This window comes from Anabas testudineus, chromosome 21 (assembly GCF_900324465.2).
Source record: "Anabas testudineus chromosome 21, fAnaTes1.2, whole genome shotgun sequence".
NCBI lineage: Eukaryota > Metazoa > Chordata > Actinopteri > Anabantiformes > Anabantidae > Anabas > Anabas testudineus.
The window spans coordinates 10,444,944-10,462,922 of NC_046629.1; the positions used below are offsets into that span (position 1 = coordinate 10,444,944).

At 38.8% G+C, this 17,979-nt stretch overlaps 2 protein-coding genes across 5 annotated transcripts; one reads left to right on the forward strand and one right to left on the reverse strand.

The window, feature by feature from the left end:
- Nucleotides 1-200: 200 nt before the first annotated feature.
- Nucleotides 201-9,920, forward strand: zgc:113337 (Ig1_MRC-OX-2_like and Ig domain-containing protein). Of its 3 annotated transcripts, none has more exons than XM_026377317.1 (7): nucleotides 201-372; nucleotides 597-598; nucleotides 1,342-1,419; nucleotides 1,499-1,819; nucleotides 2,551-2,880; nucleotides 5,062-5,346; nucleotides 5,855-9,920. In XM_026377317.1, the coding sequence occupies exons 3-7, from the start codon at nucleotides 1,350-1,352 to the stop codon at nucleotides 6,010-6,012; spliced, it is 1,164 nt and encodes a 387-aa protein (XP_026233102.1). In that variant the 5' UTR covers nucleotides 201-372; nucleotides 597-598; nucleotides 1,342-1,349; the 3' UTR covers nucleotides 6,013-9,920. The 3 variants fall into 3 exon arrangements, with proteins under 3 accessions (XP_026233102.1, XP_026233103.1, XP_026233101.1); XM_026377318.1 differs by lacking the exon at nucleotides 597-598 and having other exon boundaries at nucleotides 5,855-5,956; nucleotides 6,958-9,920; XM_026377316.1 differs by lacking the exon at nucleotides 597-598.
- Nucleotides 9,921-11,280: 1,360 nt separating this feature from the next.
- si:ch211-214p13.8 (B- and T-lymphocyte attenuator) lies at nucleotides 11,281-14,450 on the reverse strand. Of its 2 annotated transcripts, none has more exons than XM_026375794.1 (6): nucleotides 14,322-14,450; nucleotides 12,951-13,280; nucleotides 12,800-12,853; nucleotides 12,570-12,698; nucleotides 12,449-12,480; nucleotides 11,281-12,043 (listed from the first exon to the last, which is right to left on the reverse strand). In XM_026375794.1, exons 1-6 carry the CDS (start codon nucleotides 14,395-14,397, stop codon nucleotides 11,744-11,746), a joined length of 921 nt encoding a protein of 306 aa, XP_026231579.1. In that variant the 5' UTR covers nucleotides 14,398-14,450; the 3' UTR covers nucleotides 11,281-11,743. The 2 variants fall into 2 exon arrangements, with proteins under 2 accessions (XP_026231579.1, XP_026231580.1); XM_026375795.1 differs by having other exon boundaries at nucleotides 12,038-12,206.
- Nucleotides 14,451-17,979: the final 3,529 nt, after the last annotated feature.

Below are 17,979 nucleotides of genomic sequence, written 5' to 3' on the forward strand. Positions count from 1 at the left end.
AGAAACACTTTGTAGATGCAACACTCTGCAACGTTTTGTGTCTAACTATAGAGAAAACGTTGTCAGCACAGTCGGGGCCTCAGGTGTGAGTTAAAGGGGTGTATCCACAGTAGTACAAAGGGACAGTAGAGGGCGCTATGAGGCCAAGACACCACTTGCGGCTCTGCCTGTATTTAGAGCCCCTCTGCATCCAGTGAGGTGAAGTCGTGGACCGCTGCTGTTCATTGTTGGTGCGCAGATTAGAAAACAGTAAAAATAGTTTCTCGCTTTCTGGAGGGATGGAGTGAGGATTATAGGAATGGAGAAGATGTTGCAGAGGTAGAACAGCTTCAACATTTGGCTTTAACCTTTAGTGTCAGGACATAATTAAAGGTGAGTGGCTCAGTTTCTTGGGTGTTTAGTTTATATGACACAATAGAAACGTGACAGATGATTCAGTTCTCCTCAGTTCTCTTGATGAACTACAGATGATCTCAGAAAAAAATGTGAAATAGGCCTTTGGTGTGAAAATAGCTCTAATAGTAGTCTAAGCATTGATCTATTTTGGGGGGTTATTGCAAATTGTTGTATATTTTAAATCACCCTAGATTCAGCAGTGGTGAAAGAAGTAGTCAAATGTTTTGCGTGAGTAAAAGTAAAATCAGAACCAGAGTGTTTTGTGTTAGTAATGAGAAAAACTAAAACATTGTGGAATATAGGTACAAAATGTGTATAGATTTGTTTGTCAGAAATAGGTTCAGGAATGAGTACAACAAAGGAACAGCTTGTTTTAAAGTTAAAGTATTGATAAACAGATGCTGAGGTTGGAGCTGCCAGGCAGGAGGTCTAGAGGAAGACCAGAGAGATTTATGGATGTAGTGAGAGAGGACATTAAGTTAGATATGTGACAGAAGAGGGTGCAGAGGAGAGGGTTAAATGGAAGCAGACGAACAGCCAAAAGGAAAATTCAATTCAATTCAATTCCATTATATTTGTAGAGCGCTTTTTACAATTGACATTGTCACAAAGCAGCTTTACACAACCAAAGAACAGTACATGAACAGTGAATGTGTATGAAAAGAAGAGGTTTGTCAGAAATTGGTACACTGGGTGCTGGTAGATAGATATTTAGCACTGTTTTCTCCACAGTTCAGTGTAATTAATCATAATGGGCATCTAGTGACCACAGTAGATTGGGCTCTGAGATTATGCAAAATGAAGTTAGCTTAGCTTATCAACTTATCTTATTTTCTTTCTGATGGATCACCAGCTGTATAAACTACTGGAGAGTTTGTGTCTATGTTGGATTGACTCATGACAACTGAAGTTTCTCTGTTTTCTGTGTCCTTGTTAAATGAGCAGTGAAGAAAATGATCCATGCCTCCTGTAGCAAAGCTGTGCAGGTGTGTTTACTCCTGCTGATGGTGGGACGGCTACAGGGTGAGTAAGGCAAACTAAGAACACAAAGAAAAACTCGAACTGAGAACTCCTCTCCATCAAATTGTAATTTGGTTTTTAGGCAGAGTAACCGCACCAGAGCATCTGAAAGCTCAGGTGGGGGAGTCCTTCGCTCTGACCTGCATTGTAGTGAGGGAACGAGGTGAATCCCTGAGGCAGGTTCGTTGGCTGGATGTGAAGAACCAAACTCTCCTGACTTACCAACCTGGCAACAGAGACAGCGTGAGCGGACAGCAACATGTGGAGCTCACTGTCTCCCCTAAGGACACATCGGTTATCACTATCCAAAGGGTGAGCTTTCGCGACGAAGGCTGCTACACCTGCATCTTTGATGTGCATCCTTCTGGTTCAAAGCAGGGTCAGACCTGCATCACTGTTACCTGTAAGTAAGACAGTTTGTGACACAAGCTTGATTTTATTTACAAAAAAAAAAAACTTCTGTCAAAAAGAAGAAAAAAACAAATGTTACTTTCAAACCTTTAAGGATGAAAGATGAGTTATCAGCCCTATACCAGACAGGAAATGACAGGAATAAACCAGGTGGGAGACAGGAGATTAGATATTCACAATTTTAAAAAACCCTATCCGTTTTATACAACATGAGGATTCCTTGTGTCAATGTGCTACTGAGCTAGTATTTTAGAGATTTGTTGGAGTAAGCTACCAATATATGTGAGGAATTACGTGTCCTAACATAGATCAGAACTATAAGATTCGTGAAATGAGAGCTGTGACAATAACATTTCTACTGTTTCTGCCCCTGTTGCTGTTTCATATCTCCCTGTGAATTCAACAAAACCAACTCCAGAGACAGTTACTCCTGCTTATGAATTTCGATCAGAGAAAAATAGAAAATATATATGAATATAGATATCCAGCCACCCCTAGCCTCTGAACACACTTTGGAGTGCCTCTTGAGGCTCATGTTGATAAAGAGCTGCGGGTGAAGGAGGGTTTATTCTACTAACTAGAAACAGCTGGGGCAGATTCCAGTGACTGCGTTTTGTTTGGGTGCCTCATATTTCTGATTATTAACATGGTCGTGTCTCCATGTTCTTTCTTTTCTCTGTCTTTCTTTCCTTGGATGGTGATCTTTCTCTTTTTTACTTTCAGCACAAGTAAGTGTTGACAGGAACAAGACAGCAGTGAGTGGCAAAAAGGCATCTCTTTCGTGCTCATATGGTTTGCCTGAAAAGGTGCAGCAAATCACTTGGAGACACACTTCTGCACTAGGAGTCTCCACAGAGGTGGCTTCTTTTGCGAAGCAGAGTGATCCCATGATTGAGCCACCGTACCAGGGAAGGGTCTGGCTCAGTGCCTCCCTGTCTGATAGTCAGCTTACCATCCAGCCTGTGGCTATCCAGGACGAGGGCTGCTATACCTGTCTGTACAGCACACATCCTGAAGGACCAAAGAGCTCCACGGTTTGCCTCTCCACCTATGGTAAACCTCTTTTTTCCCAAAGAGCTATTGAATCATCACAAGTTATTTAGGTACAGTACAATATCCATAAAAGCCAACACCCAGAAATACAGAGGGCGTTTGAGACTCTCTGAGATGCAGAATATGTACAATTTAATGACCATACATTTTTTATACTGTCTTAATACAGCTTGTGTGTATGTGAAATAGTTATTAGTGGTTTTAGAAATAGTTATTTCTTCTTTTCTTACTGGTTGTGAAATTACCTCTTCCTAGAATTGTAAGAGATAAAGGATAAAATTTATACTGTGCAATAGCAGGGGAATAATCTTCTTTGGTTTCTTACCAAGATCAGAGCCAAGATCATTGATACTACTGAATATATGTAGATATGAAGCAGCCTCTGGCAAGTGCTTAGCTTAGCTAGACTGGAAATGCTGGGAAATGCACAGAGGTTTTAGCAGTGACACATGTTTTTTTAGCCTCTGGGCAAAATCCAAACTGATGTCAGTTTATTTGGTACAAGGAGACTTATCCTGGACTATGTGGTTATTGGAAAGGCCGGTACCTGGGATTTAGGGAGAACTGTTCTGTTCTTTTCTTTTACTTTTCATGGTAGCACAGCAAGGCCAAGTTATCGCCTTATTTGTTAACACACAAACACAGAGCAGTGTGTCCATGTGAAGAATGGACCATTTGGAAAAATGATGGAGGCAGGGTGTGAGGTCCTGATGCATGACTGTGTCAGTGTTTGCCTCGCACAGTGATTCCCTCTGTGCTTTGTCTCTCTCTCTCTTTTTGTTCGTTTGCTGGTCCACTTTCCTCCCTCTCCCTTTCTCTCACATTTATCTCAACAAACAAATATGCATTTGTTTCAAACTGAACTGTACAGTACAGTAGGTATTTTCTACTAAGTGAAGCTTAATTAGCATTAATGTTTTTTTTTTATTCTGGCTGCTCATTCCTGCCAGTGGTCTTTCGCCCACACCCCGCTCTGGATGATGTGATGCCCCCCGCCTTTACAGTCCCTCTTATAAATGCAATGCTGTGTTCTGTCCATCGGCTGTGTTAACCAGCACATGCACCAAAGCACATTATTCCTGGCATTTGCTGTAATAGGTTTTTCTTTTTCTTTCTTTTTTATGATATCATCTATCAACTTGGAAAAGTTTTAAGTTATAGTTATAACTAAAAGTTATAAATTCTAAAGTAGGTCATGTAAATCTTCCACTATTTATCCAAATCCACCTCTAAGCCTGGACATGTCTAAGCAGGCTGTCTCCACCACAGCCAGTGCCTTTCCTCCCTAATAGTGGGGAAAGCTAGTGTAAAGTGGATATGAAGGACATTTCTTGGGTGTGAGAATTTCTCATCTTTTTTGGTGCACGAATCAACGTATGTTTGTTACAGTAGTACAGAATATTCTAAATTTGCCCGAGATGTAGGAGAAACAGGGAAGCTGCTATACAGAAAAATGTGAAATTTAAAAACTATAATTTCGAGTTTCATTTTCATTTTGTTTTTGTCATACGTTCATGCTCATTCATGAAGCATTATGGTTTGGATTGTTATCACATTTTTTTTCCTGCTGTGGTTTGACCCGCCCTAAAATCTGATGCTAATCAGACCTATAGTTGCTGACGTTCATCACCTAGAACTCTGAGAAGATGCTCCAACTACTGTACGAGGGCCAAATATCTGTGGCTCAACTTGCTCTTGCCAACAAAAATGTTCATGGTTCACATTCCTTGCTCAGCTCAGAGAACAGAGAATTGAAAACAGCCAGAGATTCGCTTATGGATCCCCAGTGTGCTGGAATCCACATACCTTAGCTGATCCAAACAAGTCAAGGTTTTACCCAGGTATCGTGTTAGCAGTTTATCCAAAGACGTAAGAGCACAGATTTTTAATGTCGTCCAATTTCTTTCTTAGAATGATATGTTTCATATGTCTGTACTCTGACATTATAATTTCCATATTTCACTAAGTGTTTTATTGTTACATTATGATAACACATCCAGAGTTCACATGCTTGTGTATTTTATGCACAGCATAAGAGAACAAAGTAAAACGTATTAATATCACTTTGCATAGTGCATTTCAGAGAACTTGTCATGTTCCATATACTGTACATCCATGTGCAGCATGTCTTCATTTGTGTGCAACTATGGTCGTTGCAGCTGTTTCTGTTTTTTCCCACAGTATTACCCAAACCCCAGGTGAGCTACAAGACCACCTCTCCAGGTGTGATTGAGGCCAACTGCACCTCTGTTTCACGCCCCCCAGCGGAGATTGTGTGGAACGTGGAGGGAGATAACCGCACCATGGGCTCCCCTGTGACCACGCAGCTCCCACAGGGTGACGGCACTACTCTGGTCATCAGTACACTGACTGTCCAATCGGGGCTGCTTAAAGATGTGTCCGTCAAATGCTTGGTGCATCACAAAGGGCTTGAGTCACCAATTGCTGTATCCATGAACACTAAAAGTGGGTTGGAGTCAATGAACCTTCACCTTCATATAGATCTCCACTATAAAACATTTTCATAGCATTGTGTCTTTATTTGTCCAGCCCGGCCACCAGGAGGTATAGTTTTATACCTTTAGCTGAAGAATAGACTTGGTTACAGTAATTCTCATAATTCCACATTCCACATATGAGCCTCTGTTTACTTGCCCTTGTTAGAGCCATTCATAAAAGGTTTGGCTTAAAGCCAGAAAACCAGAAACAGCTAGCCTGGATGTGTCCAGAAACTGATCAGCCAGCATTTCTAGCTTGCAATGGATTAAACATCCATGCAAAAACTCAGACAGTGACTTCCTGGAGTTGCTGCTTGTTGTTTTGCATCTGCTCAGAGCTACAGGAGAATCTTATTTTGTTTCGTGTAACTTTAACCTGGTGTCTAAGGCTAGGATTTAGGTTTATTAAAAATAAACATTTACCCAGAAATGGACTTGATCATTTCTAATCAGCTCTCTGTGTTTCTCTCTCCTAGTTGGGACAGCTCTCACCATCCTGATCTCAGTCACCACTGTAGCAGCTCTTTTAGTCTTGTCCCTCTGCTTCTGCCTTTGGAAGTGTTTTTTGCGCAAAGAAGGTGAGAGTGTGTGTTCCTTACTGAATACTGTGTGTGTGGCTAAGGTATATGTATGAGAGGGATGAAGTCCTTCAGTTCAAAGTGTATTACTAGAAATGATAGACATGGAGACACAGAAATTTTCAGAGCAGTAAACATTAGAGTAGACATACTGAGCTGTGGCTCATTGAGGGGTGATAATTAAACATTTAGTTTAGTAATTGAAAAGTGCATTTATTTTTGTGTGTCTTTAAAGTAGTTTGCAATTTTGTGGCACAGATAAAAATGTACGTGTTTGTAGTCCTGAACCCTGTTCCCATGGCTTACTCAGAACATTTTAAGCAAATATCCATCCACACCACCATCACTGTCTTGCACTTGGGAAAAACAAGGTCATAGTGACAAACCTACAGATTATCAACGGACCCTTGCAGCTTTACAGAATCTTTTAGTTTTTTTGATACCTGCACTCCATCTGCACTTTACTCACACATCCAGTCACAGTTTCCTCTCTGTGCATGAAGGAAATCATGTGCTGTAGTGCTAAAATAAAAGGGTAACATCTAAACATCAGCGAAAAGAAGAACTTCAACAGACGGGATGAGGGTTGATGTGCACCACGCAGTCGTGTTTTTTAAGCTTTTAGATTTAGACAAACAATAAATTAAATAAATACAATAAATTAAGGCTATTAGCTTTTATGCAATTGTGGCAGGAAAGCGAGTGGGTACTATAATCTCCCACTGCCACTGTCTCTTCTTACTCTGATGAAAACAAGCTTCATGTTAAATGTTATTTGCTGCACCATGTTAAAGTGCTGATCCAGACCTCATCACTCCACATCACAATGCACAAGCTAAGACAGTGTAAGTACGATATCCCAGATGTTTGAAGTAACATTTTCCATCAATAAACAGCTAAATGTAAATATCAAATATCATTGAAGGGTCTAAACATTTTACAATGCCTACTGCTATTTTCTATCATTACTTCTCCCGCTCTCTCCATGCATTTCTTCTTAGCGGATTAATTTGGAAGAGACCAGGGCCTAAACAGATGAGGCAGTGCTTCTCAGAGACAACCATGAGAACCAATTCCCTCCATCATCATCATCATCATCATCTCGGTACAAAGAGAAGACACACCTCTCCAGCTGTGTCTAAAACAATCCTATTTATGAGCATCAACAATAGGACACTCAAGTCTGATTTTCTGCTTCTTCAGCTGACTCCTCCATTATCTCCAGGCTGTCCTCATATGGAATATGTGAGGAAATTTGGATTGGATTTTTGTGTCTGTGTCTGTAACTGATGCAGACGATGGCCACAGCACACAGGAGAGCCGCTGTAAGCCGGTTCGCTATAGCATTCTGTGAAATACTAGAGTTTTTCTCTGTCCTTTAACTGGTACATAAAAAAATAAGTCTGTTGATATTTTCTATTTTTCTTACTCAGCAAATCCCATAAAAAGACAAAGTCTTCTTCACAGTGGAAACTGTTGTGCCCTGTTTTTTAAGATTCTTGTCTTATGTTGTCTAAATTAGTTCCACAACTAAACCAGTATTGTAGAGATATGAAGTCTTTCTCGTGGGATTTTTGTCAATAGGGAAAGTATATAATATAATGCAATATCACCAGATTCATCCTTAACACCATGAGCTTCCCTTCACAATTTACCTTCCTCTTGTACCTCAGTTAATGACCTCTATCACTTCTGTTTTGTGAAAGCTCAGTGGGGTCATGGTTTGTCTTTATAAGATCATCTCAAAGGCTGCATACTTGTGTTTTGATTCAATATCAAGTGCAAATGTTTCTGCATGTTTCAAGGACTGTATGTGTCGTGTGCGTGTGTGCATATTTGTTAGAGGTTAAATTCCACAGTCTGAAAGATTTAATCTATTCCCTGAGGAACTGAAACCTCTTCGCTGCCCCATAAAAGGAATGTGTGTCATGTTGCCCGTCTACACCACAGAGCTGGATGTGTTTGTGTGTGAACTCAGCTTGGGCTGCTATGGGTTGGCTTAGTGGTTCAAGAAATTACCCAAGGGCTACAGGTTAAACACCCCAAAGAACTACTCTGCACTTTAAACAAAACCTTTTATTTTGCTATGGATCATTTAAGTGGCACCTACGTACATCCATCTATCCACTATCTCAACGGCTGTCACTGGGCGAAAAGGCAGGGCACAGGCTGGAAAGGTCACCAGTGTATCACAGGGCTGACATACGAAGACAGAAAACATTCACACTCACGGAGTACCCAGAGAAAGCCCACGCAGACATGGGGAGAACACGTAAACTCCCACACAGAAAGGCATCTGGCCGACTTGTGCATTTAAACCCCGGTTCTTCTTGCTGTGAGACGACAGCGTCTTCAGTACTACTACACCACTGTGCTGCCCACCCACATATATACAGGTCCTAAATTTAATACAATAAGGCTGCTGACATATGTTTCACTTGCATCCATCTTTACATGCATTTACAAATGGAAACTTCATGCTATAAGTATTTTGCATGTCAAGTCATAAGATTAGAATTTAATCAGTTACTTTATTAACATTTTGACCTGCAGATTATGAGACTTAAACTCAGTATTGTCCAATCAGGGCTACTGAAAGACGTGTCCACGAAGGGCCTGAGTCACCAATTGCTGTATCCATGAACACTAAAAGTGGGTTTGAGTCAACGAACTCAGTCACATTCCTCACTAATATGATTTTGAGAAGGATTCCTCTGCCTGTGGAGTACCATTACAGGCATGCAACACAGATTAGGAGCTCATCTTACATTGAAATTATTCTGAAGTTGTTTTAGATTATTTTTTAAATGCGGGAATGTTTTGAGAAACTAGCCGAGAAATAAGAAGACAACTGATGAAACTATGTAAACTTGATATAATAATTGCAACAGAATAATAAAACCATGAAATGTATGTGTTTGAATCATTTTAAAATCTTGTCACCCTTTTCAGTTCCTGTTTGTAATTCTTACATTGTTTACAGACAGTATTTTTCTACCACACCTGCCAACCAGATGCTCATTTTTTGGAGCCTTTTTCATCTTAAGCCAGACGGGTTATGGCGGACCCTGCAGAGCAACAACCCACACACATGTTGTGCACACAAATAGAGCTTATTGCATGTCAGTCCTGGTCTGAGTTTAAGCTCTTGAATAACAGTTCTGTTCTACTTATGTTTGTAGGAACTTGTGTAAATACATTGACTGGGTATCGGAGCTGTTGTAACACAGGTCAGGCATTAAAACTCAACCATCTCACTTTATTAGTTATTGTGTTGATGAGAATGGGGCTCACACAAAGTCAGAGAGACCTCTGTCCTCTGACCTTTCACCTCTAAAATCTAATCTATCCTTCATCCAAGTTTTGCCAAATTTGGAGATATCCCCACAAGGCGTTCCTGAGATATTGTATTCACAAGAATGGGGCATGAAAACATCTCTGTTGTCATATTTTCGCCAGATGTGTGATGTATGGACTCATGTCCAACAACGTTTCAGATGTTTGTGTTTAGACTGTGTAGAGTACATTTTAAAGTAACAACATTTGCGCCGTTTACTTCTTACGATTTAAGGTTCTACATCTGCAGAGCTTATGGCCACTAATTCAGACTCAATCAATTCATGCCTGTCTCCATGATTTCTCAAAGTTTCAAAGTCTGTGTTGTGAGAGAAGCATGTGTGTGTCAGATGTCTTAAAAGGTCATGCAGGGCTTTTGAAGTCTAATCCTGACTAAAGCATTTATTCACGTCAAACTATGCTTATTTGGGTTTAGTTACACAGGTTCATTTGAGTGTCAGGCTGTTGTTGGTGTTGAGCTGTGATGGATTAATGGTTTCATATGTGAACATTACAAGCCTACCTAAGACCAAGTCATATATCTGAGCAAATTATCCTACTACTGCCTCAGTTTACTGTGCCAGTACTATGTAAAAGCTGAAATTAAATAAGTTAAATCTCAACCAAATCTGAATTCCCAACAAATTTCTTACATATAAATGCCATAGCTACTCTACTTCACACGTGACCTACTAACTGTCTTAATTATCTTATTATTTACCTTAGATTTTTTTCTTAGCAGTATCACAAGTAGGGTTTATTTTAAATATTTTTCTTTCCACTTTCTGAGTGGCTCCAGACTCAATCTAATCTGGTCTGTCTCAAACACTGCTTTTGCACAAGCCTCCACATTTTACAGTCTGAACCAGGGCTTTGTCCACAAGAGAAACAATACAATTAGTGATGTGTGTGAGAGTGGGGGGGGGGGGGGGGTTATCACAGATGTTGTGTGTGGGCTGTGAGCACTAAACATGAAAAATTTCCAGTCAGAGACATGAAAGAAGTTCCCCGACTCATTTAACATAACGCTTTGGACTCACATACAGTATGTAGGCTACATATCATTGCTTCACCTACCTCACCTACCTGCCAAGTCACAGAAGTCGGGGGCATGTTTCAACATTTTCCATATGCTAGGTTTTGGTCAAAGGAACGTGTGACTGTAAATGGACAAGAGTGTCAGGGTTTCCAACTAAGGAAATGATGTGCTCTACTGAACAACATCAAAGAAAAACTGAATAATCAGCTTGTATGACATATTGTATGTGTCGGTGGTTATGAGTGATTTGTAGACAACATGTCTACTTTCCTAAATCTGAATGATGAACTTACTACAGAAATTATTTAACTTAGTACCTCACTGGCAACATAAAATAAATGTTTTTAAGAAACTCACATGTATTAAGAGCATTAGGTGAATAATAATTAACATTTATCACAAAACAAATCACCAAACCAAGTATATAACAGAAAACAATGTATAATAGAAGTAGTTAGTAGTCTAACTGTTAAACTGTCTTTCTATTTTTTTATTCAGTACAAGCTCCTTAACGTCAGTGTTTCCGTTTTCTTTTTCTACTTTTATCAATACATCTGGCAATGTCAACAGTTTTACCTGAGTCTTACTGAACTACATGGACCACTGTCCAATCAACAGTAGAGTCTTGTCGTATGTAAAACCATATGTGGTGGAGCAGAGGCAGAGCATCTGCCACCACACATGATGCTGATGTCAGGCATCTTTTGATTTTTTTCTTCCTTCCTGTGCATCTGAGCTGAACCACAATTCAGTGCCTGACGGGCCAGGCTTCACATTTCCGCTGGTGGCAGTGAAAAACACAGAGGTCCCCATGGGGGACAGAAAATAAGATGAAATAATAAAATTCTAAATACAATGGGTTTGCTCATAATCTCATCTCTGAGTTAGTTTTTTTTTTTCACAAAGAGTAAAAGTAAATTAGGACACAGCATGTACTACAGGTACAGATCACAGATTTATTTATTTTTATTTAGTTTATCTAGTTTTTCTCCTAAACTTCAGTCTCATACTTCTAAATGAGACATAAACATCCACAGTATTCACTGAGTTTGTACTATACAGACAAAATCCTTTTCACAAAAGCCACCAAATCTTTGGCTGACAGACTTCAATAACTCAAAACATCACCCAAATCTAACGAAACGACTAACATGACAAGAGAGGAACAGCAGAAAAGAGCAACTGACTGTAACAACCACAGAGGTAAGAGAACACATTCAACGCTTCTTCTGCTACAGCTGGGTTAATTTAAGTCATCTGAATGACCACCAGCCTCCTCCTTTCTCGCTTCTGCACTGTGGTTTCTTCTTTAAACCTCTGTGCTTGTTCCACGACACCAACACATAACCTAGTTGTTTACATTTTTCCATCCATGTTTTAACCTCAGGGTGTCTATGACAATTCAGAACTGTTCAAGAAACACAGACGGCGGCATATTCTGGGTTTTTAGCTGAAGGCTGCTGTTTTCTGCCAGGTAACGTCGCCTGTGTGTGGTTGATGACAGCATACACTGAGCAGTCCGACACTTGACTTTTATTTGCTATGTTTGCCAAAGGTTGGTTACCATTGATGATTTGGAAAGGTGGTGACAGAGGTATTCTCGCAGTACTTGGACAGTAGATGTCATTCAGAACAGTGAAGTGGGTTTGCAGGACAGGAGTGGTAGGATCACTTCTCTTCGGAAGGCCAGGTATCATACAGGTCGGCATTTCCTTTGACACGAAGGCACCAGAGCACAGTTAAAAAACTATAACATCCTGCTGCTTGACACTGTTTCGACTTCTGAACATTTCAATTCAAGGACTAGTTCAGTATTTTAAGAAATAAACCTAATCGTACTGGACTGAGATGCAAGAGGAAGAAAAGGATGCTCTCCTGGAAAGAAATATGGAGGAATACAAAGGTAAAATCAGCAGCTGGTCAGAATAGCCCATGATATAGACTGGAAAAAAGGGGGGGATTGCTATTTCGGCAAAGGAAACAAGATTTGTCTGTTGCTTTAGTCTGAATAAATAAACAAGATGCGCTGATTAGTGAGCTTGAGATATTCTAATAGGCATAATGTGTTAGTTTTAGACCCAGATTAGCACTAGGTTAATAACTCTGCATCACATTACCTGTCCATTTGTTGTCTTGTAGTATGTCATTCCTGTGAGGAAGACATTATGATGTGTTTTATTATTTAAGTAGTAAAATTCACAATAGTTACAGTGAATGTAAAATGTGAAAACATCTTACGTTTCTGGCCATGAAAACACAGGTGGGTGAGCACTGTTAATGCAGCGATTACAAAAGCTATGCTAAAACAAATGTACAAGTAGGGCAGCCAGGACGACTCCAGATGAGCAGGAGAGGTCTGTGACTCAGCTATAAAAGAAGAAGAAGAACCACATCAATAATCCAGCCTGTATCTATGAAAATATAATAAATATAATAAAATATATCATTTAACCCATAAAAGTTATTACCTGCAGTGTTGTCTGACTGTTGTCTGTCTGTCCTTTCAACCTCCTTGTTTAAGTCTGTAGTTAATAATAGATAACCATCAGCAACATTAACTCATGATATTTTGACATAAATAAATATTTCAGCACTGATGGAGATTAAAAAGCTTCTTACCTGAAACTGAGATGTTGATGGTGTGACTGATTATGTTATTTTTATATTCCTTTAAACCACATCTGTACAGGCCGTCATCATTAATGGAAATCCGTTTGAAAGTCAAGTATGAAATCAGTTCATTCTTACTGTAGTTCTGTATTATTTCTACATTCTCTGATCCATTAATCCATTCACAGTGGTGCATTTTGAGTACTTTACACCAGGTGACAGTTACTGATTCGCCGCAGTGTTTGACAGGACACCCGACTGTCACAGATCGCTGTGGGGGAGTTTTCCATGTCGTGTGTCGTTGTACCATGAGCACAATTTCACATGATGGAAATAAATCTGAAATATAAAGAAATAAAAATTCATCAACCTTTTTGTATAATTGACAAATTCCTGTAAATAACAAGTAAGGCACAACCTAATAAAAACAGTACTACATACCATTAGTTTTCTATTATTATTATTATGTACTGTGGAAATAGTGTGTGCACCTGGGGTATCAATAAAAGAAAAAGCACAGAGAATTTTGAGATGACCAATTCCCTGTGAGTACACGTGAACTACTTGCTGATAGAAATATAATAATTAGGTTAAAGATGAAGTACCAGCAGGCTTAGCCAATACAGTACGTACTTTGTGTAGTTCAGTTTAAAGCCAGTGCTTTTCCCTGATCAAAGTAAAATTAAAACCAATGACCTTTACTGTGATAAGTGCCTTTCAAGAAAGGTAAAGAGCAAAGAAGTGGGTGACAACACAGGATGTAATGTGGTGAATTATTGAATAGCTCACACCATTCTTTCTAACTTATCTACGTCATCCTATACAATAAAATTAAGTTTATTTGTCAGGGAAAATGAAGGTGTCTTAGTGACCGTGTAACAGGACTTAAAAGCTCGTCTTTGTTCTCTGAAAGGAGTTTTGAAGGTGATAAGACTCAGACGTTAGATCACAGAACTAAGTCTCCTAATACGTTCTCATTTTTAAAACAGGAATATTTTTTGTCAAGCTTTCCAGTCACATCCTTCTTTGTTTTGTTTAACACCAGCAACTAAAAAAAATATTCAAAAGTGTAACAAATGTACATACAAATGTGTTGTGCTGATGAAATAAATTCTTTCAATCCAATGTCAAGACCGGTGTTTTCAAAGTACTTCTCTTGTTATACTATTAGTTCACAGTGGAGTTATTTAAAGGTGCTGTGAAAAAAAACACTTGCTGCCATTTAATTCTCCCTTGTTTTTGTATATTTGTACCCTACACATGTTCTGCCATGACATAAATAATTATATGTTAAGCTCAGTCATTATATTCAACTCTCTTAAATCCAATCCATTTGAAATGCTTCCTCGTATCATGAGATAAAAGACTGTTAAGACTTACCCTTCTCTTTTCCATAGATGGACACTAATGTCAACCAATAAAATATCATCAAACATGTGAATCGTAGTCGATCCATTAGGCTCAACGTTTTCAAGACCTGCTACTTGACAAATGACCTTAAACACTTGTAGCTGCATGGACTCACTTCACTCACATGCTCACCACTTCCTGTCCTCCCACATACATTTTAAGACCCTTCTGCATGTGAGCATTTCAGGACGTCACGAATTACACAATTTCCGATGTGCTACATGTGTGAAAATTGCACATTGTGTTGCAGCTTCTCATTTTGTGATGTTATATGACTTCCTTACAGAAACACTTATTTATACTGATCTACTTCACAGCTGAGACTCATCAGGCTTCAGACAGGGTAGATTATTAACTTTGTCACTTCTTGTCAGGAAACCTGGGATCATCATGGTAAGATGAACAAATTCATCTTGAAGCCATGGGAGCATAGAAGTTCTACCAATAATGTAAGGGATCACATGTACTGTATTCTACCTGAAACGTATTTCCAGTATAGACGGAGATCATACTTGCTCAGCAGAGCACACTAGAGGCCATCTGAATGTTCTCATCATCTTAATTAATTATAGAGTAGATCAGAGCAGAGTAAAATAAAGCTTTAATGACCCCAATTTAACTTACAGACACCAGCCAATAAGAATACACAAAGAATTGATTATTACACTAGTGACTATAATTAATTTATTTTTGTCATAAAAATAAAAAAAGATGTAGCGAGAGGGGATGTTCTACAAGCCATAACATAATACAATCACAATAATCAAATTTACTTTAAATAGTTGAGATTTTTCCCTTTTTCCGATCTGTGCAAACACCTGTAGCTAATGCAAAAACAGTCTGCAAACAGCTTTGGGAATTTATTATTTTATTTAACATTTTAGAGAGTGGACAGAGAAAAGTCTAAAACATTTGTATATAGAACATATCTGCACAAGCGACTGTGAAGTACACTAATGAATAACCGGTCCATCTAGATCACTACTCTAGATCTGCAAATGGCATCATGTGGTCCACCTGCTTATAAGTGGAGCTCAATCAGATAAGACCACTTCACAAACTACATTTCTTCAGCACATGAACCACAGAGTAGAAACAGGATGACGTGAGTGTTAAATCTCTCAGATTTTCTGTCCATTTATACTAAACCACACTGATGTGGTCATGATGACAGGTGATGTGTTTGTGCTAATGGGTGTAAAAGTGTTATTTTAAAAGTTTTATCTCAATTATCACATTTATTACTGGCCTAGTAAAACACTGTGTATGACACACCGTGAATTAAACTTTCAATATATATAAATATGTTTGTATTTCAACACTGCTCTTTGTTACATTATAGAAACCAACAACTTTACTTTAGATTTGTACATATTTATACTCTTTCAAGTCATATAGGAGAAACACATTAAGAAGATAATGACAAAATATCCTGTGTTCACATCTTGATTAGTCACCATATGCTGTGCTGTGGCAGGTATCCCATCATACACTGCGCAGGTTGACACTTGGCTCTCTGTTTTCTCTGCATCTGCTGTGAAGACAGAAAATAAAATTACAATGTGCTTTCTATATTAGGTGATAAGGAAAGAAAAGTGACACTATTAAATAAAGTCTTACATTTACATCCATAAAAAGCGATGAAGACTATCACTGCCAGTGTGGTGACCAGCAGAGCTGAGAAGGGGAAGAGCAGCCAGGACATATCCTTATTGTCAGAGTTCAGTGACTCAGCTACAAGAGAAGAACCACATCAATAATCCAGCCTGTATCCATAAAAATATACATTTTTCAACCCATAAAAGTTATTACCTGCATCATTGTCTGAGTTTTCAACCTCTTGGTTTAAGTCTGCAGTTAATAATAGATAACCATCAGCAACATTTACTCTTGATATTTTGACATGTTACATAAATATTTCAGCACTGATGGAGATTAAAAAGCTTCCTACCTGAAACTGAGATGTTGATGGTGTGACTGATTAGATTATTTTTATATCTCATTAAACCACATCTGTACAGGCCGTCATCATTAATGGAAATCCGTTTGAAAGTCAAGTATGAAATCAGTTCATTCTTAATGTAGTTCTGGGTTTTTTCTGCATTCTCTGATCCATTAATCCATTCACAGTGGTTCATGTTGAGTCTCGACCCTAAGAGATCGCTGTCTATGTCGTGCGACTTACCTTCCTTTTTTTTCATAGATGGAGACTAATGTCAACCAATGAAATATCATCATAGTCGATCCATAAAGCTCAACATGTTCAAGACCTGATACTTCATAAATTACTAAACCCCAGTAACTGCAAATTCACTGTCACGCTCACCACTTCCTGTCCTCTCACATATAAGACCATCTTGTTTGTGTGTTTCTTCAAAAGCCATGAAATACATTTTTGTTTTTTGTAATGAAGGCTCACTGAAAAGCTGAAAATTTTATGAATGGCTTCCTCCATGCCATGCATACTTTGCCTGTCTTCAGCTGTTCCTCACTGGTTCTTTTTACTGAGCATTCTGCGCTGTGTCTTTGGAGTGTTCTTGGCTGGGAGTTCACTTCAGTACAGAGCAACTTATAGACAATTTAACTTTGTACTAATGAATTTCGAATCTGTTTGCGATTACTCTTTAACTCTTTCCAGCCTCATCCAAGTCAGCAACTCAAAGGTAGTTCTCATCAGCTGATGCTGTTTGTGAATAGCACACTGACACTGTTAGGGTGTTTTCCTAAGTCAACTCCAATGTCTGTAGGTTAATTTTAATTTAATTTTAAAATGATTATACTTATTTTTAAAGCACATGTACTCATTTGTCTGGCAGTATTAGTTGTTCCAAAGTGCAGAGAAAAAAGATGTGGTGAAGCAGCAACATTTTTAAGTTCTTCTTTTTCTTTTTCTTCTTCCTCTTCTTCTTCTTCTTCTTCTTCTTCTTCTTCTTTATCACATTCTTCTTAACTCACAATATGTGGATCACAAGTTTTGATGTGTCAACATCAAAGTCAGACTGAGGTTTAAGGTTCATGTAATTCTTGAGAATGGAGAAAAGGAAAACCCCAAACACATTGTACACAAAACCGTAATGTATTTCTACCATAGAGAGGCTACATCCAGTCTTGTAAACAACCCCGATTATTCAGCATGTCCATGTTCTTTCTGCATATCATTAACTATCTGCAGTTCCACCACTACAACCACCAGAGGGTACCACCAGTACGTGAATCTACCGGTATGTGACTCATACAATCAAGACTTTTCCAACAGCGACCCAAGTGTATAACACACAACTCACTAGCGGTTGAGACTGGCATGACTGTCTTTAGAATAGATGAACATATTGCTGATCTTTTTTCAAAACAGCGTTTACTCCTTCGTGTACAGAAATATCATTAACCTAGAAAGGTCTGTTTTTACTCTCAACAAAGATTAGTTTGTAAAGTAAACTGGATTTTCCCCAAGTGATAAAAGGTCAGTGACTTCCTCATGTTGCTAATCAAGAAAATTTGCACCATCATGCAAATTAAGCTGTGTAGCATCAATAGCAAACATAGAGGGTTTGCTGGCCACACCTAGATCTCCACAACACATGCACTAATCTAGTAGTGCAGATAGCTTCGGTTTTATTTGCCAGTTGTT

Excerpts from the sequence above, each read along its gene's own strand:
- zgc:113337 (XM_026377317.1), top strand. The coding sequence starts at position 1,350 with ATGATCCATGCCTCCTGTAGCAAAGCTGTGCAGGTGTGTTTACTCCTG. Across the intron at positions 1,820-2,550 it reads GACCTGCATCACTGTTACCT|CACAAGTAAGTGTTGACAGG; the intron begins GTAAGTAAGACA and ends TTTTACTTTCAG. Across the intron at positions 2,881-5,061 it reads GGTTTGCCTCTCCACCTATG|TATTACCCAAACCCCAGGTG; the intron begins GTAAACCTCTTT and ends TTTTTCCCACAG.
- si:ch211-214p13.8 (XM_026375794.1), bottom strand. The coding sequence starts at position 14,397 with ATGGATCGACTACGATTCACATGTTTGATGATATTTTATTGGTTGACA. Across the intron at positions 13,281-14,321 it reads CATCTATGGAAAAGAGAAGG|ATTTATTTCCATCATGTGAA; the intron begins GTAAGTCTTAAC and ends TTTATATTTCAG. Across the intron at positions 12,854-12,950 it reads CATCAACATCTCAGTTTCAG|ACTTAAACAAGGAGGTTGAA; the intron begins GTAAGAAGCTTT and ends TATTAACTACAG.